Below are 12,573 nucleotides of genomic sequence, written 5' to 3' on the forward strand. Positions count from 1 at the left end.
TATCTTATAATCAATGGATCTGAAACTCAATAAATACAGTAAAAGCAACTATTATTCAAGGTGAGAAGTGGTAAAATTGGCATCCGATTGACAACATTAAAATTGGGCATGGGAATGTAAACTGGTAAAGCCACTATGGAAGACAGTTTGGAGATACCCCAGGAATCTGAATATAACCTTACCATACAACCCAGCCATCCCACTCCTGAGAATTCACCCAAGGGAATTGACATCAGCAAATAAAAGAGTTATCTGCAGCCCCATGTTTATTGCAGCTCAATTCACAATAGCTAAGACATGGAGTCAGGATAATACTCATCAACTAAAAACTGGATAAAGAAATTATGGAATATGTACACTATGGAATACTATACAGTAGTAAAAAATGAAATCCAGTCATTTGCAACAAAATGGATGAATCTAGAAAAAAATCATACTTAGTGAAATAAACCAGTCCCAAAGGGACAAATACCACATGTTCTCCCTGATCTGTGATAACAGAGCACCAAAAAGGAAACCTGTCGAAGTGAAATTGACACTTTGAGAAGCAATGACTTGAACGGCCCTTGTCTTGACTGTGGAGGAACAGTTTTTTTGTTTGCTTGCCTGGGGCTGGGAATGGGGGAGGAGGAGGTGAGGTGGGGTGGGAGTCGGGGGGTATGATGGGAAGAATCACTATATTCCTAAGTTGCTTATGAAATTTGTACTCATTAGAAATAAACAGTTTCTTTGGGGGGAAAAATAGAATTGGGTATGGCACCAATTACGGAGACCTTTTATTCATTCATTCCACAAATACAGGCTGCTTTCTCCATGCCCGGCCCAGGGCAGCAGGCTGAGGCCTGCCATCTGGGCACGGACAGGCTGACCCTCCAAGCATTCCCGCGCTCTGCCTGCCTTTGGGACCCTGTCCGTCTGTTTTTTGGGTTTTTTTTTTTTTTTTTTTTTTTTACTTCAAAATGGAAACGCAGTTGGAAATAACTGTAATTTGCCGCTAACCGAGAGAACCTGGAGTCAGAGTTCCTGCAACACGAACAGGAACACTGGCCAGCAGGTCAGCGGCGGGAGGAGGAGGTTGATGGTTCCTCATAAACACGTCCTTATTTACAGAGGCTGTCAGCACGTCACAGAGCTTCCAGTAGAAACCAACTCCCGACGCAGACGCGCGAGCCCGGGTGGCAGTGCATGGCCGCGCGCTGGCCCACGCGCAGCTCCTGGGGCTTGTGAACTTCTGCTTCCGTGTTCCGCAAGGCGACAAGAATTCTTGGAAGCACACAAGTGTACATGTCAAGTACTCAGGGTCATGGGACAGGGTATGGGGATTATCCGACAGCCGGGGCGCTGCGCTCCCAGGGGTCCTGGGGGGAGTCGGGGCCCCAGCTGAGCAAGAACTCCATTTATCAACACGGCCTGCAACCCAAACTGCCAGCCACCACCAAGGGCCCACCTGAACAGTGCGCCGCTGGCTGAAGTCGCCGAGATGGTGGCAGGCACCACCAGGATCTCCAGGCGCTTTTCAGCCACGGACGGGCCACCTCCAGTCCCTCCTCCCGTCCTCCTGAACTTTGAGTGCTTCTGCAACATCTCCCGTGCCCCGCTGTCTGCTGGCCTGTGTGCCTCCCCCGAGAGTGTGTGCCTCCCACTGAGAGTGGACAGCCCTCCCAGCCCCCAGCCCGGAAGCAGGCCTTGGTTTGCTTGGTGTCCCCGGTGGCCAGCACAGCCTGGGCCTTCAGAAAGGCCCCTCTGCCTGTCCCCAGCAGCTCAGAGGCAAACTGTAGGCCAAGAGGGCAGTGTCTTACGTCGGCAGCCGAGATAACTGCTGACGAGCACAGGGCCACGGCCAGCCCAGGCCTCTCCGAGGCAGTGGGGAGTCACAGAAAGCCCCCATGTGAATCCCGTGACAACTCCACGGCTCTTGGATTCGAGCCCGAGGGCCACGTGGCTGAGTTTATGAAACGGGAGGCTGGACTGCCCTGGGCCTCCCACCCCCCCAGGAAGGACAGTGGACTCTGCTTGGTTATCAGCGGGCAGCAGGGGGTATGGCAAAGGGTGCAAGCAGGCCCTCCGCCCCTTCAAAGAACTGAGTCACCGCCATTTCCCCAGTCACTTCCTTATGGAACAAGGCACAAGCGAGCTCTCCCCCTGGCCAGCTCTAGTGAGGCCCGACTGGGACGACTCCCTCCACCTCAGCCCTGCCTCCACACACGACCCCTGCAGCAAGAAGCCCCTTGGGCCCTCTGCCGGCCCTGCAGCCCCTGGGAGCCCTGTCCTTCTTGGCGAAGTGGCGGCATCCTGCACAGGACGCCCTGAGCCAGCCAAGTGTCCTTAGATAAGGTCGGCTTGGAGTCCAGGACGCCAGTGGCCCCTGAGCCCTCCCTGGCCCCGTCAGAGATCTCTGGGCGCTACCCTGCATTCTCCATCTTCACAGGAGACAGCGAACTGCACGAGGACACCCCCACACCTTCCTGACCCCTGTCACTCAGTCGCCTGCCTCCCCGGCACACCCTGGGGTCACACCCGGTCAGGGCACCCTCAGACCCGGCTGCGGCTGCCGGGTCGCAGGCGGGCCTCCCCCATACTGCACCTTGGAGGAGGCTCCTGGATGGCTCAGGGCTTGGGGAGCCCCTGTCGCAAGCCACACAGGAAGGAGTGGCCTGGCTGGCATGGCTGCCCTGGTGGCGTAGCAGCCAGGAACGACAGGTAAAGCTCTTGCCACACTGGCCACAGGGATAGCGCTTCTCTCGCGAGTGGCCGCGCAGGTGCCGCAGGAAGCTGGGCTTGTGCGTGAAGCGCGTGCCGCACTGGGCGCACTGGAAGGCACGCTCCCCCGCGTGCACGCTCTGGTGCACGGTCAGGTTGGCCAGGCGCGTGAAGCGCTTGTCGCACTGGGCACAGGGGAAGGGCTTCTCGCCCGTGTGCGTGCGCCGGTGCTCCACCAGGGTGGACAGGCGGCCGAAGCGGCGGCCGCACTGCGCGCAAGGGAAGGGCTTCTCGCCCGTGTGCGTGCGCCGGTGCTCCAGCAGCGTGGACAGGCGGCCGAAGCGCTTGGCGCACTCGGCGCACTCGTAGGGCTTCTCGCCGGTGTGCGTGCGGTAGTGTGTGGTGAGCGTGGACTGGTGCACGAAGCTTTTGCCGCACTGGGCACAGGTGTAGGTGCGCTGGGTCCTGTGCGCGGGCCGCCGGCGGCTGGTGAGGGTGGCCTGCTGTGCCAAGCTCTGGGGACACTGAGCGCAGGCCAAGGGCTGAGGACCAGGGTGGGCTCGCGCATGCTGTGCACCAAGCTCCTCCTGGTCAAGGCCCTGTCCACACTCCGCACAGGGAGAGCACGGCTCTGTGACCCCAGCAGCTGGCACAGCCTGGCTCTGGGGACCTGGAGGCAGGGAGGCCACCTCCCTCTTGCTGGGGGCAGGAAGCAGATTCCCACAGGTGAGCCCCGCAGAGCGCTCCTTGCCAGGCGCCCCCTCAGCTGCCCAGGCTGGCCCTGGCCCCTGGGGCTCCTCCTCCAGGCTCCTCTTCTCTCTGCTGAGCAGCCAGGTCTCTGTGGAAGGGACACAGACAAGCACAGCCAGTGAGTCCCTGAGCCATCGGCTCCGGAGCCGGGCACTCTGACCGCTTGCTTTCCTGGCATCTGAAGGCCAAGGCTTGGGGACAACTTGTCACCAGAGGCCCTCTCTGTGGCCCCAGTCTACATGGTCCCACCTGCTGCCACCAGGGGCGTGCCCTGCGCCACTCCACACGTCGCCCCATCGCCCTGCTCATCCCGAGACTCAAGGGTCTACTCCAGAGAACACCTCTGGGCTCCTCTCTGCCCCCCGCCAGGCTAGAAACCCCTCTCATGTCTACTGCCCGAAGTGCACTGCGGTGACGTTCCTCCCGACAGCACCTTTGTGTGTGCCACACGTGGCCGTGAGACAGCCCTTCCTTCCACCGCAGCTTAACCACGGATGCCTCCTGCTGTGTGCACAGAGTAAGCGCACGTGCACACTGCCCGTGACTTTCTGGAGACGTTCAAAGGGCTTTGTGGCTCTAGAACTAGGTTCCTTTGCGCAGGCTTTTGCATGCATGCATGCACTGTAGAAAAATACAGGCGTGTAAGTCACACGGGTATCCTGTGCACGTCCTTGACACTGACTGCGCCAGTCTCGCTCCCAGCTGCAAAGGCCTTTGACGGGGGGCGGGGGGCACCTGTGTCTTGTGTACTGTGCTGGTTACACTAGGGAAAAATGAAGCCAGGAAAAGGTTTTTGGAATAAAAGGGGAATAATTTCATGCAGCTGACTGGGAGGACGCCACACAGCAAACGTAGGAGGCAGTGGGCCTCTTTGGGGCACTCGCGCAGGACAGGGCCCTGCAGGGGACCAGCTGTCTCCTAAGGCCAGGCAGGCAGCCTTACCTGAGCACAGGTGCGCAGTAGCCATCCCCTGCGGAACCTGCGGCTTCCTCCCGTGTGCCTCTTCCTCTTGTTTGATCCAGGGCAGAAGTCCTGGTGCACACTCCAGCAGGCCTGCTTCTGAGGGAGAAAGGAGGGGGCCCTGAGGGCAGCAGCTGTCCCAGGCGTCTCTCCCCTGCCACGTCAGCCTGCGACCAGACACCACCAGGCACACGGACAGCAGCGCAGTCCCAGCAAAGGCAGGGCAGATACTGGGATTTCTGACAACACGGATGCATGGTGTGGCAGTGGGGAGTCGGGAGAGCTGGGGGAGCCCAGCCTGCACGAGACAGGCTGTGAGCTGTCCCGAGATGGCCAGCGGGCTCCTGATGCCCCGAGCTCCTGCATGGGCGCCCCCTGCTTCCAGGCCTCCCCAGCAAGCAGGTGTGCGTGGGGCTGGTTCTAACTAATGGATGCAAGGAGCGCTGCCTCTCCCAGCCCCGTGACCTCTGACAAGTTACTTAGCCACCTGTGCCTCAGCTTCTTCATCAAACGGCCAAAACAGGGGCCGGCACTCTGGTGTAGCAGGTAAAGCTGCCATCTGCAGTGCCGGCATCCCATATGGGTGCTGGTTCAAGTCCCGGCTGCTCCACTTTCTATCCAGCTCTGCTATGGCCTGGGAAACCAGTAGAAGATGACCAAAGCCCTTGGGCCTCTGCACCCATGTGGAAGACCCAGAAAAAGCTCCTGGCTCCTGGCTTTGGATCGGCGCAGCTCCGGCCATTGTGGCCATCTGGGGAGTGAACCAGTGGATGGAAGACACCTCTCTCTCTGCCTCTCTGTAACTCTTTTGAGTAAAATAATAAGCCTTTAAAAAAAAATCAGAAATAAGCATGTCATCCTTAAAGGAGCAGGCCCCCTTCTCCCCCTTGTCCCCTCTTGCTCCCTCCTTACTGGCTAGACATTGAACCATGGTCACAAGGCAGAACGCGCCAGAGGAGCCTGGGTCTGTGACCCTGAGAGCTGCCAAACAAGCTCTGGCCGGAGAAAGAAGGCACCCACTGTCTTGGCTGAGCTGCTGTTCTGCTGTTTCCATTGTCCCACAGCCTATGATACAACCCCTGTCCTCCATTACACAGTGCCCTGGCCAGGCGCCCTTCAGACCTGAGCGGCTTCACCAATCCATGCCGGTCTCCAAGGTCGGTCTGAGCAGCTAGCAGCGGGGGTGGGCGTGTGGCTCGGTGGGTGAAGCTGCCACCTGGGATGCCTGCACCCCACAGCACAGTGCCCGGGCAAGTCCTGCCTCTGCTTCTGATGCAGCTTCCTGCTGCTGTGCATCCTGGGAAGCAGTGGACAATGGCTCAAGGACGTGGGCCTCTGCCACCCACGTGGGAGATTCTGGATGGAGTTTGCGGCTCCTGGCTGTGGTCTGCGGGCATTTGAGGAGTGAACCAGCAGGTGGAAGACAGGAAGATAAATAGATAGATAATCGCTCTGCCTTTCAAATAAATACAAATAAGTAAACTTTTAAAAAAGAATACGCAGGGCCGGTGTTGTGGCCTAGTGGGTGAAGCCACTGCCTGTGATGCCAAAATCCTGTATTGGCACCGGTTCTAGTCCTGGCTGCTCCTCTTCCAATCCAGCTCTCTGCTATGGCCTGGGAAAGCAGTGGAAGGTGGTCCAAGTCTTTGGGCTCCTGCCACCCATGGGGGAGACCCAGAAGAAGCCCTTAGCTCCTGGCTTTGGGCTGGCCCAGCCCTGGTCATTGAGGAGTGAATCAGCGGATGGAAGACATCTCTTTCTCTCTCCCTCTCTCTCTAACTCTGCTTTTCAAACAAATTTATAACTTTTTAAAAAAGAGAAGAAAAGAATAGGCAATCATTTTGCTTCTCCTTCCTGCCCCGCACTTGACACAGGGTAGGTGTGATTTCTGTTAAACAAATGAATGAGCAGAGACCACTCTCAGCGATGCCCTCTACCAGTCACACACACCGCTCAACACTGGGGCTAGCACTGTGCTCTGGGACCCAGGAACACAGCTCATTCCTTCTGTCGTACACGGGGCACCTTGACACAGCGACGCTGAGAAGACGCCAGCCCAGACCCATGTGCCTGGCCGCCATGCGCCAGCTGGCTCCACAGTCAGCCAGGGCCCTACAACCAAGTCCCTATCATGCAGCGCCAGCATGCATGGGAAACCCTGCAGCCCCACGCCACAGTGATCATAGCAGCTGCCCTGGGGAGGAGACAGGGGCAGTAGAGAGAACCTTTTCTGGCTGTCTTTACCGTCTGCATTGCTTAGTGAGGACGTATTCACGTCCGAACACACTTGCATGATCCATCCGCACCGTCAGAACACAGTTATTTGCAAAGGTTCGAGGCCAGTCGGTCCCTGTTCAAAGGGAACCTGGAAGCTTTGTTCTCAAACTGACCGCACCAGAAGCACCTGAGGAGCGGGCCAGAACACAGGACTGCCGGGGCAGGCCCGCTGGCTGTGGGCCCCAGTTTCCACCTTTCCCTGGAGGTGCCTGCCTGGGGACACTCCCAGCAAATAAAGTTGTCTGGCACCCACACACGCGGGGGCCCAGCAGCAGGTGCACAGGGAGGAAGCGAAGTTCTCTCCTGAGGCATCGGGAAAAGCTTGCAGAAGGTGGAATACAAAATGATTTCTGCTCAAAGAGGGAGGACAACCTAGCCCATGGGGCGGCCCCGAACCCTGCGGAAGCCCCCTTCTCCCCCTCCCAGAGCTTACCTGAGACTCATTCCCTGCCGGCGGCTTCTGGCCCCAGGCACCCCAGTCAGGCCCTGCTTCTGCATCTGCCTGAGAGTTGTTGCCCCCTGGGAAGTGCGTGGTGACCGCAGCTTCTGACGCAGCCCCAGTGCTACCCCTGCCCGCTGTGGGGACCTGGCTGGGTGGCCAGAGTGTGGCTGCAGTGCCTGGAAAGGGTCACTGTCCTCGTCAATACTCCGCCGTCCTCCTGGCTCCAGACTCCCTAGGACTGAGCACACCTACTCCAAGGCCTGCACTTCAAGAGAGGCAAGGCCTGACCCTTAGTGCCCCAGGGGTGCTGCTGCCCTCTCCCCTTTGTTATGCGTGTCCAGGCGTCATCTGACACCTAAGTGACCTTTAAAAGGAAAAGCTTTGAAAATTGCGTCTGATGCAATGCTACTATTTGAAAGATGAAACCGAGCTCCTGAACGGACTCATTATTTTTCATCCTGGTCTGCGCCAGGCACGGGTTAGGAGCTGAGGGAGAAAGTCTAGCTAAGCTGCTGGCGCCATCAGGAGAGCACAGCCTAGAGGTGGAAGAAGGAATCAGCCTGCGGAACAAGGCCGATCCAGGACAGCAGCTGCCGGGCCGTGGGGACAGAGAGAGCTCAGGGAAGGTCTGGAGTGGGCAGCCGCGCCCCCACCCCTCCCTGGGGACCCTTCCCGGGCTCCCACTCTCAGACGCTTGCCGCTATGCCCTCCCCAAGCTCCCAGAGGGGCCCCTCGGAGGGCTCCAGGCTACAATGCAGGAAGTGGCCGAGGCAGCCCCAACAGCTCACTCTCCCTGCCTCTGCGAGCCCGCGGGGACTTCTGACCCCAGGTAAAGGCAAGAAGCACCGGCCCACCCGCCGAGGGACTCACCAGTGCCAGGCCGCACACATCCCTCTGCCCTGGGCAGGCTGCAGCCGCCTGCCTCATCTCCACCGTCCAGCGGGCTCAGGAGCAGCAGCTTGCTGGTGGCCGGGTCTGGGGAGAACAAGACAATGGCAGGCCATCCTCTGCAAGCCCGGCGCAGGGCCTGCACCCCTTCACGGTCTTCCGGGAGCACAGAGCGCAGGATGGGGAAACTGAGGCCCAGGATGGGGCGTCAGTGGTCAAGCCTCCTGCTGCCTTCCTTCCCCAGGTTATCCCGGCCTCCCTGAGGGTGGGTGGGCACCCTCCCTCCCTCTCCACCTCCCCCACAGCATGCTGGGATCATCTTGTGGAAGAAGAACCTTTGCAGCCTGGCCAAGGGAAGCAAGGCACATGGCTCTGGGGCTCAGCCTTTCAAGGATGGGAGGGAGCGGACCAAAGGCCAGCTGCTCACCTTCCCAAAGCAGAGCGAGTATTTGGGGGTGCAAGCAGGCTAGGATGGGAGTGGGGGCAGCCAGAAAACTCCAGGACTAGGGCTGGCGCTGTGGTGTGGAAGGTTAAGCCTCCGCCTGCAGAGTCAGCATCCCAGGAGGGCACTGATTCGGGTCCCAGATGCTCCACTTCTGATCCAGCTCCCTGCTAATGTGCCTGGGAAAGCAGCAGAGGATGGCCCAAGTCCTTGGGCCCCTGCCCCTATGTGGGAGACCCGGAAGAAGCTCCTGGCTGCTGGCCTCAGCCTGGCCAAGCTCCAGCTATTACAGCCATTTGAGGAGCGAACCAGTAGATAGAGGATCTCTCTCTCTCTCTCTCTCTCATTCTCTCTCGTTCTCCCTCTCCCTCTGTAACTCTTTCAAATAAATAAATACATGTTAAACAAACAAACAAAAAAAAAACACAGGGGCCAGTGCCATGGCACAATAGGTTAATCCTCTGCCTGTGGTGCTGGTTCTAGTCCCGGCTGCTCCTCTTCCAGTCCAGCTCTCTGCTGTGGCCCAGGAAGGCAGTGGAGGATGGCCCAAGTCCTTGGACCCCTGCACCCGCATGGGAGACCCGGAAGAAGCTCCTGGCTCCTGGCTCCTGGCTTCAGATCGGCGTAGCTCCGGCCGTTGCAGCCATTTGGGGAGTGAACCAACAGAAGGAAGACCTTTCTCTCCGTCTTTCCTTCTCACTGTCTGTAACTCTACCTCTAAAATAAATATCCAAGACTTATCAAGTTCTGAGTGTTCCAGGCCGGCCCTGATTCTCTGGACCTAGGGCTCCCTGAAAAGCACAGCCACAGTCAATCCTCCTTTGGTGGGAGGGGTTTCTTGAGACCTTGTAGTATGCAGGGCACAGCCCTGCGCGTGCCCGACGTGCAAAGACCGAGGCGGGGAGGTCCCAGCTTACTAGAAGTGAGCGAGCGGCAGACAGAGTGTGGGCAGGAGCCACCTCTGGCGTCACAGGAAAGGCAGGACGGTGAGGAGCAGACCCCAACTTCCAGGTGGCCCCCACGAGACCTGGACGAGTCATTTAACCCCTCTGCACTTCACTTCACAAGACCCAAAAACGGGAATTCAGGTACCTTCCACCTGCCGGCAGACGGAGGGCTGGTCAGCGACCTCAGTGGGCTCCTGTGACTGAATAAGGGAATGAAGGCCAGGCGTGGGAGCCCGCAGGGGCCGGCCTCTTACCCGGGTTCCCTGACACCACGTGCCGGCCGAGCGCCTCCTGCCACGCTGCCGTGCCGCCCCGCTGCTGCTCCGAGCACTCGGCGGCCACCTCTTCGGAAGTCAGGGGTGCCTGGAAGGACAGGTCATCGGCATCACGACCACTCAGAGAACTAACACCAGCTAAGGTATTTTCTCTTCCCCTCTGGCCAAGCCCACTTCAGGAAAGGGGAGGAGCCAGGGGATTCAGGGTCAGGGTTCCTGGTTCTCCTCCCTCTCCCGGCTACACACATACCCGTGTCCTCCACGTGGGCTTTGTGGAGGGGCTTTCGGCTGATTTCCCTTACCTTGATCCCACCCTCACTCCCAAGGGTCATTTGGGCATGAGAGCTACAACCACTGGCCAACCACATCCCAGACAGACAGACAGACAGACATCTTTCCCGGGTCACCCTTTTCCTCTGACATTTCCCAAGCCCTTCAAAGTCAACGGTGACGAGCGTTAGGTGCCAAGAGGGCCAGGAGTCCCCTTCCACTGTGAGTCCCAGTGGGTCCTCTTCCCCCACACGCAGCTCCTGTACCTTGGGGGCCTCCCCCTTGCTGCCCGGGGGCAGCCGCAGCACCCAGAAGTTCCTGTTGCGCAGCAGGTTCTCCACGTTCTCCAGGCGCCGCTGCAGCAGCCCGTACTCCTGCAGCAGGGTGCCCAGCACGGCCCACTTGCCCTCCAGCTGGCTGCCGAACTCCACGGCCGTCTTCTCGCAGTCGGCCAGCTTCTTCTCGGCTGTGCCTGCGCGCCCCTCCAGACTCTGCAGCCGGGCAGCCTGGGACTCCATCTTCTTCTCTACGGCCTGAACAGCAGCCAAGACGGCCAGAAGGGAAATCTCTGTGCACTGGACCCGGGCCTCTCGCTGGAAGTCAGTTCCCAAATGCCAGTCCTGCAACAAGACAGCAGCGGGTGAGCCACTAGGAGAGGTGCCCAGAGCCATCCTAGCTACAAGAAGGTCAGGGTCCTCTGTCTGGGGAGAACTTCTGGTTGCTAGAAGTCCTTTCTGGTCAGATCCCTTGACCCACAAAGGCGGCAGGTCCTGGACCCCACAGAGGTGGCCCCTGCAGAAGAATCTTAAACCAAGCAAGGAACAGTGGAAAATGAAATGGCAAACGATTACCACGCAAAGTGGACAGAGAGCCTAGCAGACCTGAATCCCAGTTCTACCACTCCATAGTCGGATTAGTGCAGCCAATGACTTGACCAGCCACGTTTCCTTTCCCCGGGGACACGGCTCACCAAGAGCAGGCAAGGAGTGAGTGAGAAACCGGAAAACAGCCCAGGCAGCCAGCTCAGTGCCCACCTTCCTATAGCGCAAACCCCCAGTTACTGAGCACAGAGACGAGCAAGGCCCCGTTGTTCTGCCCTCAAAGATCGCTGTGGTATTTCTGCCCTGACGTCCACTGCTTGGTGACTTCCTGTCCCATCTGAGATCCCGGGTCCCCAAGACCTCGGTGCTTTGTCAACCAGCCCCAGCATGGCCTCCACTTGGATGCCAGGTCTTTGTTGCCAGAAACAGGCCAAAGCTAAAAACCAGCACCTTACAGTAATCAGAACAAGGGACTATTTCAGAGAATACCCCACTCACGGGAGTTGGAAAATGTACCATGTAGTCTTAGAAATAATGAAATAAAATGAAAAAAAAAAAAAAAACAACAGGAGGGTCTCAGTGGGACACTGCCAAAAATGGAAGTCTGAGAACCCCCATTCACGCCCACCCCGCCATGCAAATCCTCCGCAACTTCAGAGTCTGTCACTACTGCCTTAGTGACTACGTGAATGAAATGCACTAGAAGAATGGGAAGCACTTGGGGTATGCAACACTAGCACCTACTATGCTTTTTCAAGCAAATATAAATGGATTAATGAGCAGACGTGTCAGGAACCAAAGACTGACTAGTGCACTCTGTACAATGGAGTTCCCCAAAGCCTCCTTCCAAACAGCACTCCGCGAAACGGCCCACTCATACTAGGCACTGGTCACCAGACACTTGCCCCTGCGGCCTCTCTTCTCTGCGCCCCAAGGCAGGCCACTGACCCCTGCGGCAAAGTGTAGGCTGCAGGAGACGGATACGGCCGGGGATGCACGTCCCTGGCCTCCTGCAATGCCCTGCCTCAGATCCGGCATCCAGGAATGGACCTAAAACTACGGTGAAGCAGTTTCTGTTTGCGCGCGGAGACAGCCCCTCCACCTGCGGAGGGCTGGCTCTTGTGGTGGGGGTGGCCTCGGTCACACCTGCATCTGCCCCTCCCTCAGCTGCCGCAGAAAGGGCTTCCTGGGGAATTCGGAGATCCCCACCGGGGGGAGTGTAGGGTGGGCCCAAAGGACCGTTCAGGAAGAGGCGCGTGGGCGGTCTTTGGACGACGTCCACAGCCCTCCCCCACCTCCACCCCCACCCCGGGCAATCAGAGCAGAGCCCATATTCCACGAGACGGCAGGGCGGCATGCACCTCGACACTTTATTTTATGGCTGCGTCCCCAGGGCCTTATTCCGTGCTTGTCAGGAAGGCACGTCCCTCCGTAGTCTCATCTTCCTCCCTCTTCCAAGACATCCTCCCGGGGAGCTCATCCTCCCTTACCGGAGCCGGAGCCGCCTCGGCCATGGCCCCAGCACTGTCCGCCGGCCTCGGGAGTTGCAGGCGCCGCCGCGCGGTCCTCTCTGCGGGAGGCCTCGGCCCACCCTTCTGCACACCGACTGGGCTGGGTGCTCAGGGATGCTCAGGGAGTGCAGAGACAGCCGAGACCCACCCCTGGCGGGCACGCTGAGCCACAGCGCTCGGCAGCGGGCAGCCCGGACTCGGGTCCCCATTGGCCGCCCTGGAAAGCCCTGCCCCTGCCCCGCGCTCAGCTGGTCCCTGCGGCCCGAAACAGGCGTCCCATTGGCTGGCTT

The 12,573-nt window shown here is 58.8% G+C and overlaps 1 protein-coding gene across 1 annotated transcript; it reads right to left on the reverse strand.

Moving 5' to 3' along the window:
- Positions 1–240: 240 nt before the first annotated feature.
- On the reverse strand, positions 241–12,532 carry LOC138843032 (zinc finger protein 398-like). Its single transcript, XM_070071349.1, has 6 exons — positions 12,263–12,532; positions 10,218–10,571; positions 9,661–9,769; positions 8,000–8,104; positions 4,393–4,509; positions 241–3,538 (listed from the first exon to the last, which is right to left on the reverse strand). Exons 1-6 carry the CDS (start codon positions 12,284–12,286, stop codon positions 2,403–2,405), a joined length of 1,845 nt encoding a protein of 614 aa, XP_069927450.1. The 5' UTR covers positions 12,287–12,532; the 3' UTR covers positions 241–2,402.
- Positions 12,533–12,573: the final 41 nt, after the last annotated feature.

Source organism: Oryctolagus cuniculus, chromosome 3 (genome assembly GCF_964237555.1).
Source record: "Oryctolagus cuniculus chromosome 3, mOryCun1.1, whole genome shotgun sequence".
NCBI lineage: Eukaryota > Metazoa > Chordata > Mammalia > Lagomorpha > Leporidae > Oryctolagus > Oryctolagus cuniculus.

What these genes read in the sequence shown, in the direction of transcription:
- LOC138843032 (XM_070071349.1), bottom strand. Translation starts at nt 12,286, where the DNA reads ATGGCCGAGGCGGCTCCGGCTCCG. An exon ending in CCGAGGCGGCTCCGGCTCCG is followed by an intron (nt 10,572 to 12,262) that starts GTAAGGGAGGAT and finishes GTCTTGTTGCAG; the next exon opens with GACTGGCATTTGGGAACTGA. An exon ending in ATGTGTGCGGCCTGGCACTG is followed by an intron (nt 4,510 to 7,999) that starts GTGAGTCCCTCG and finishes TTTCTCCCTCAG; the next exon opens with AAGCAGGCCTGCTGGAGTGT.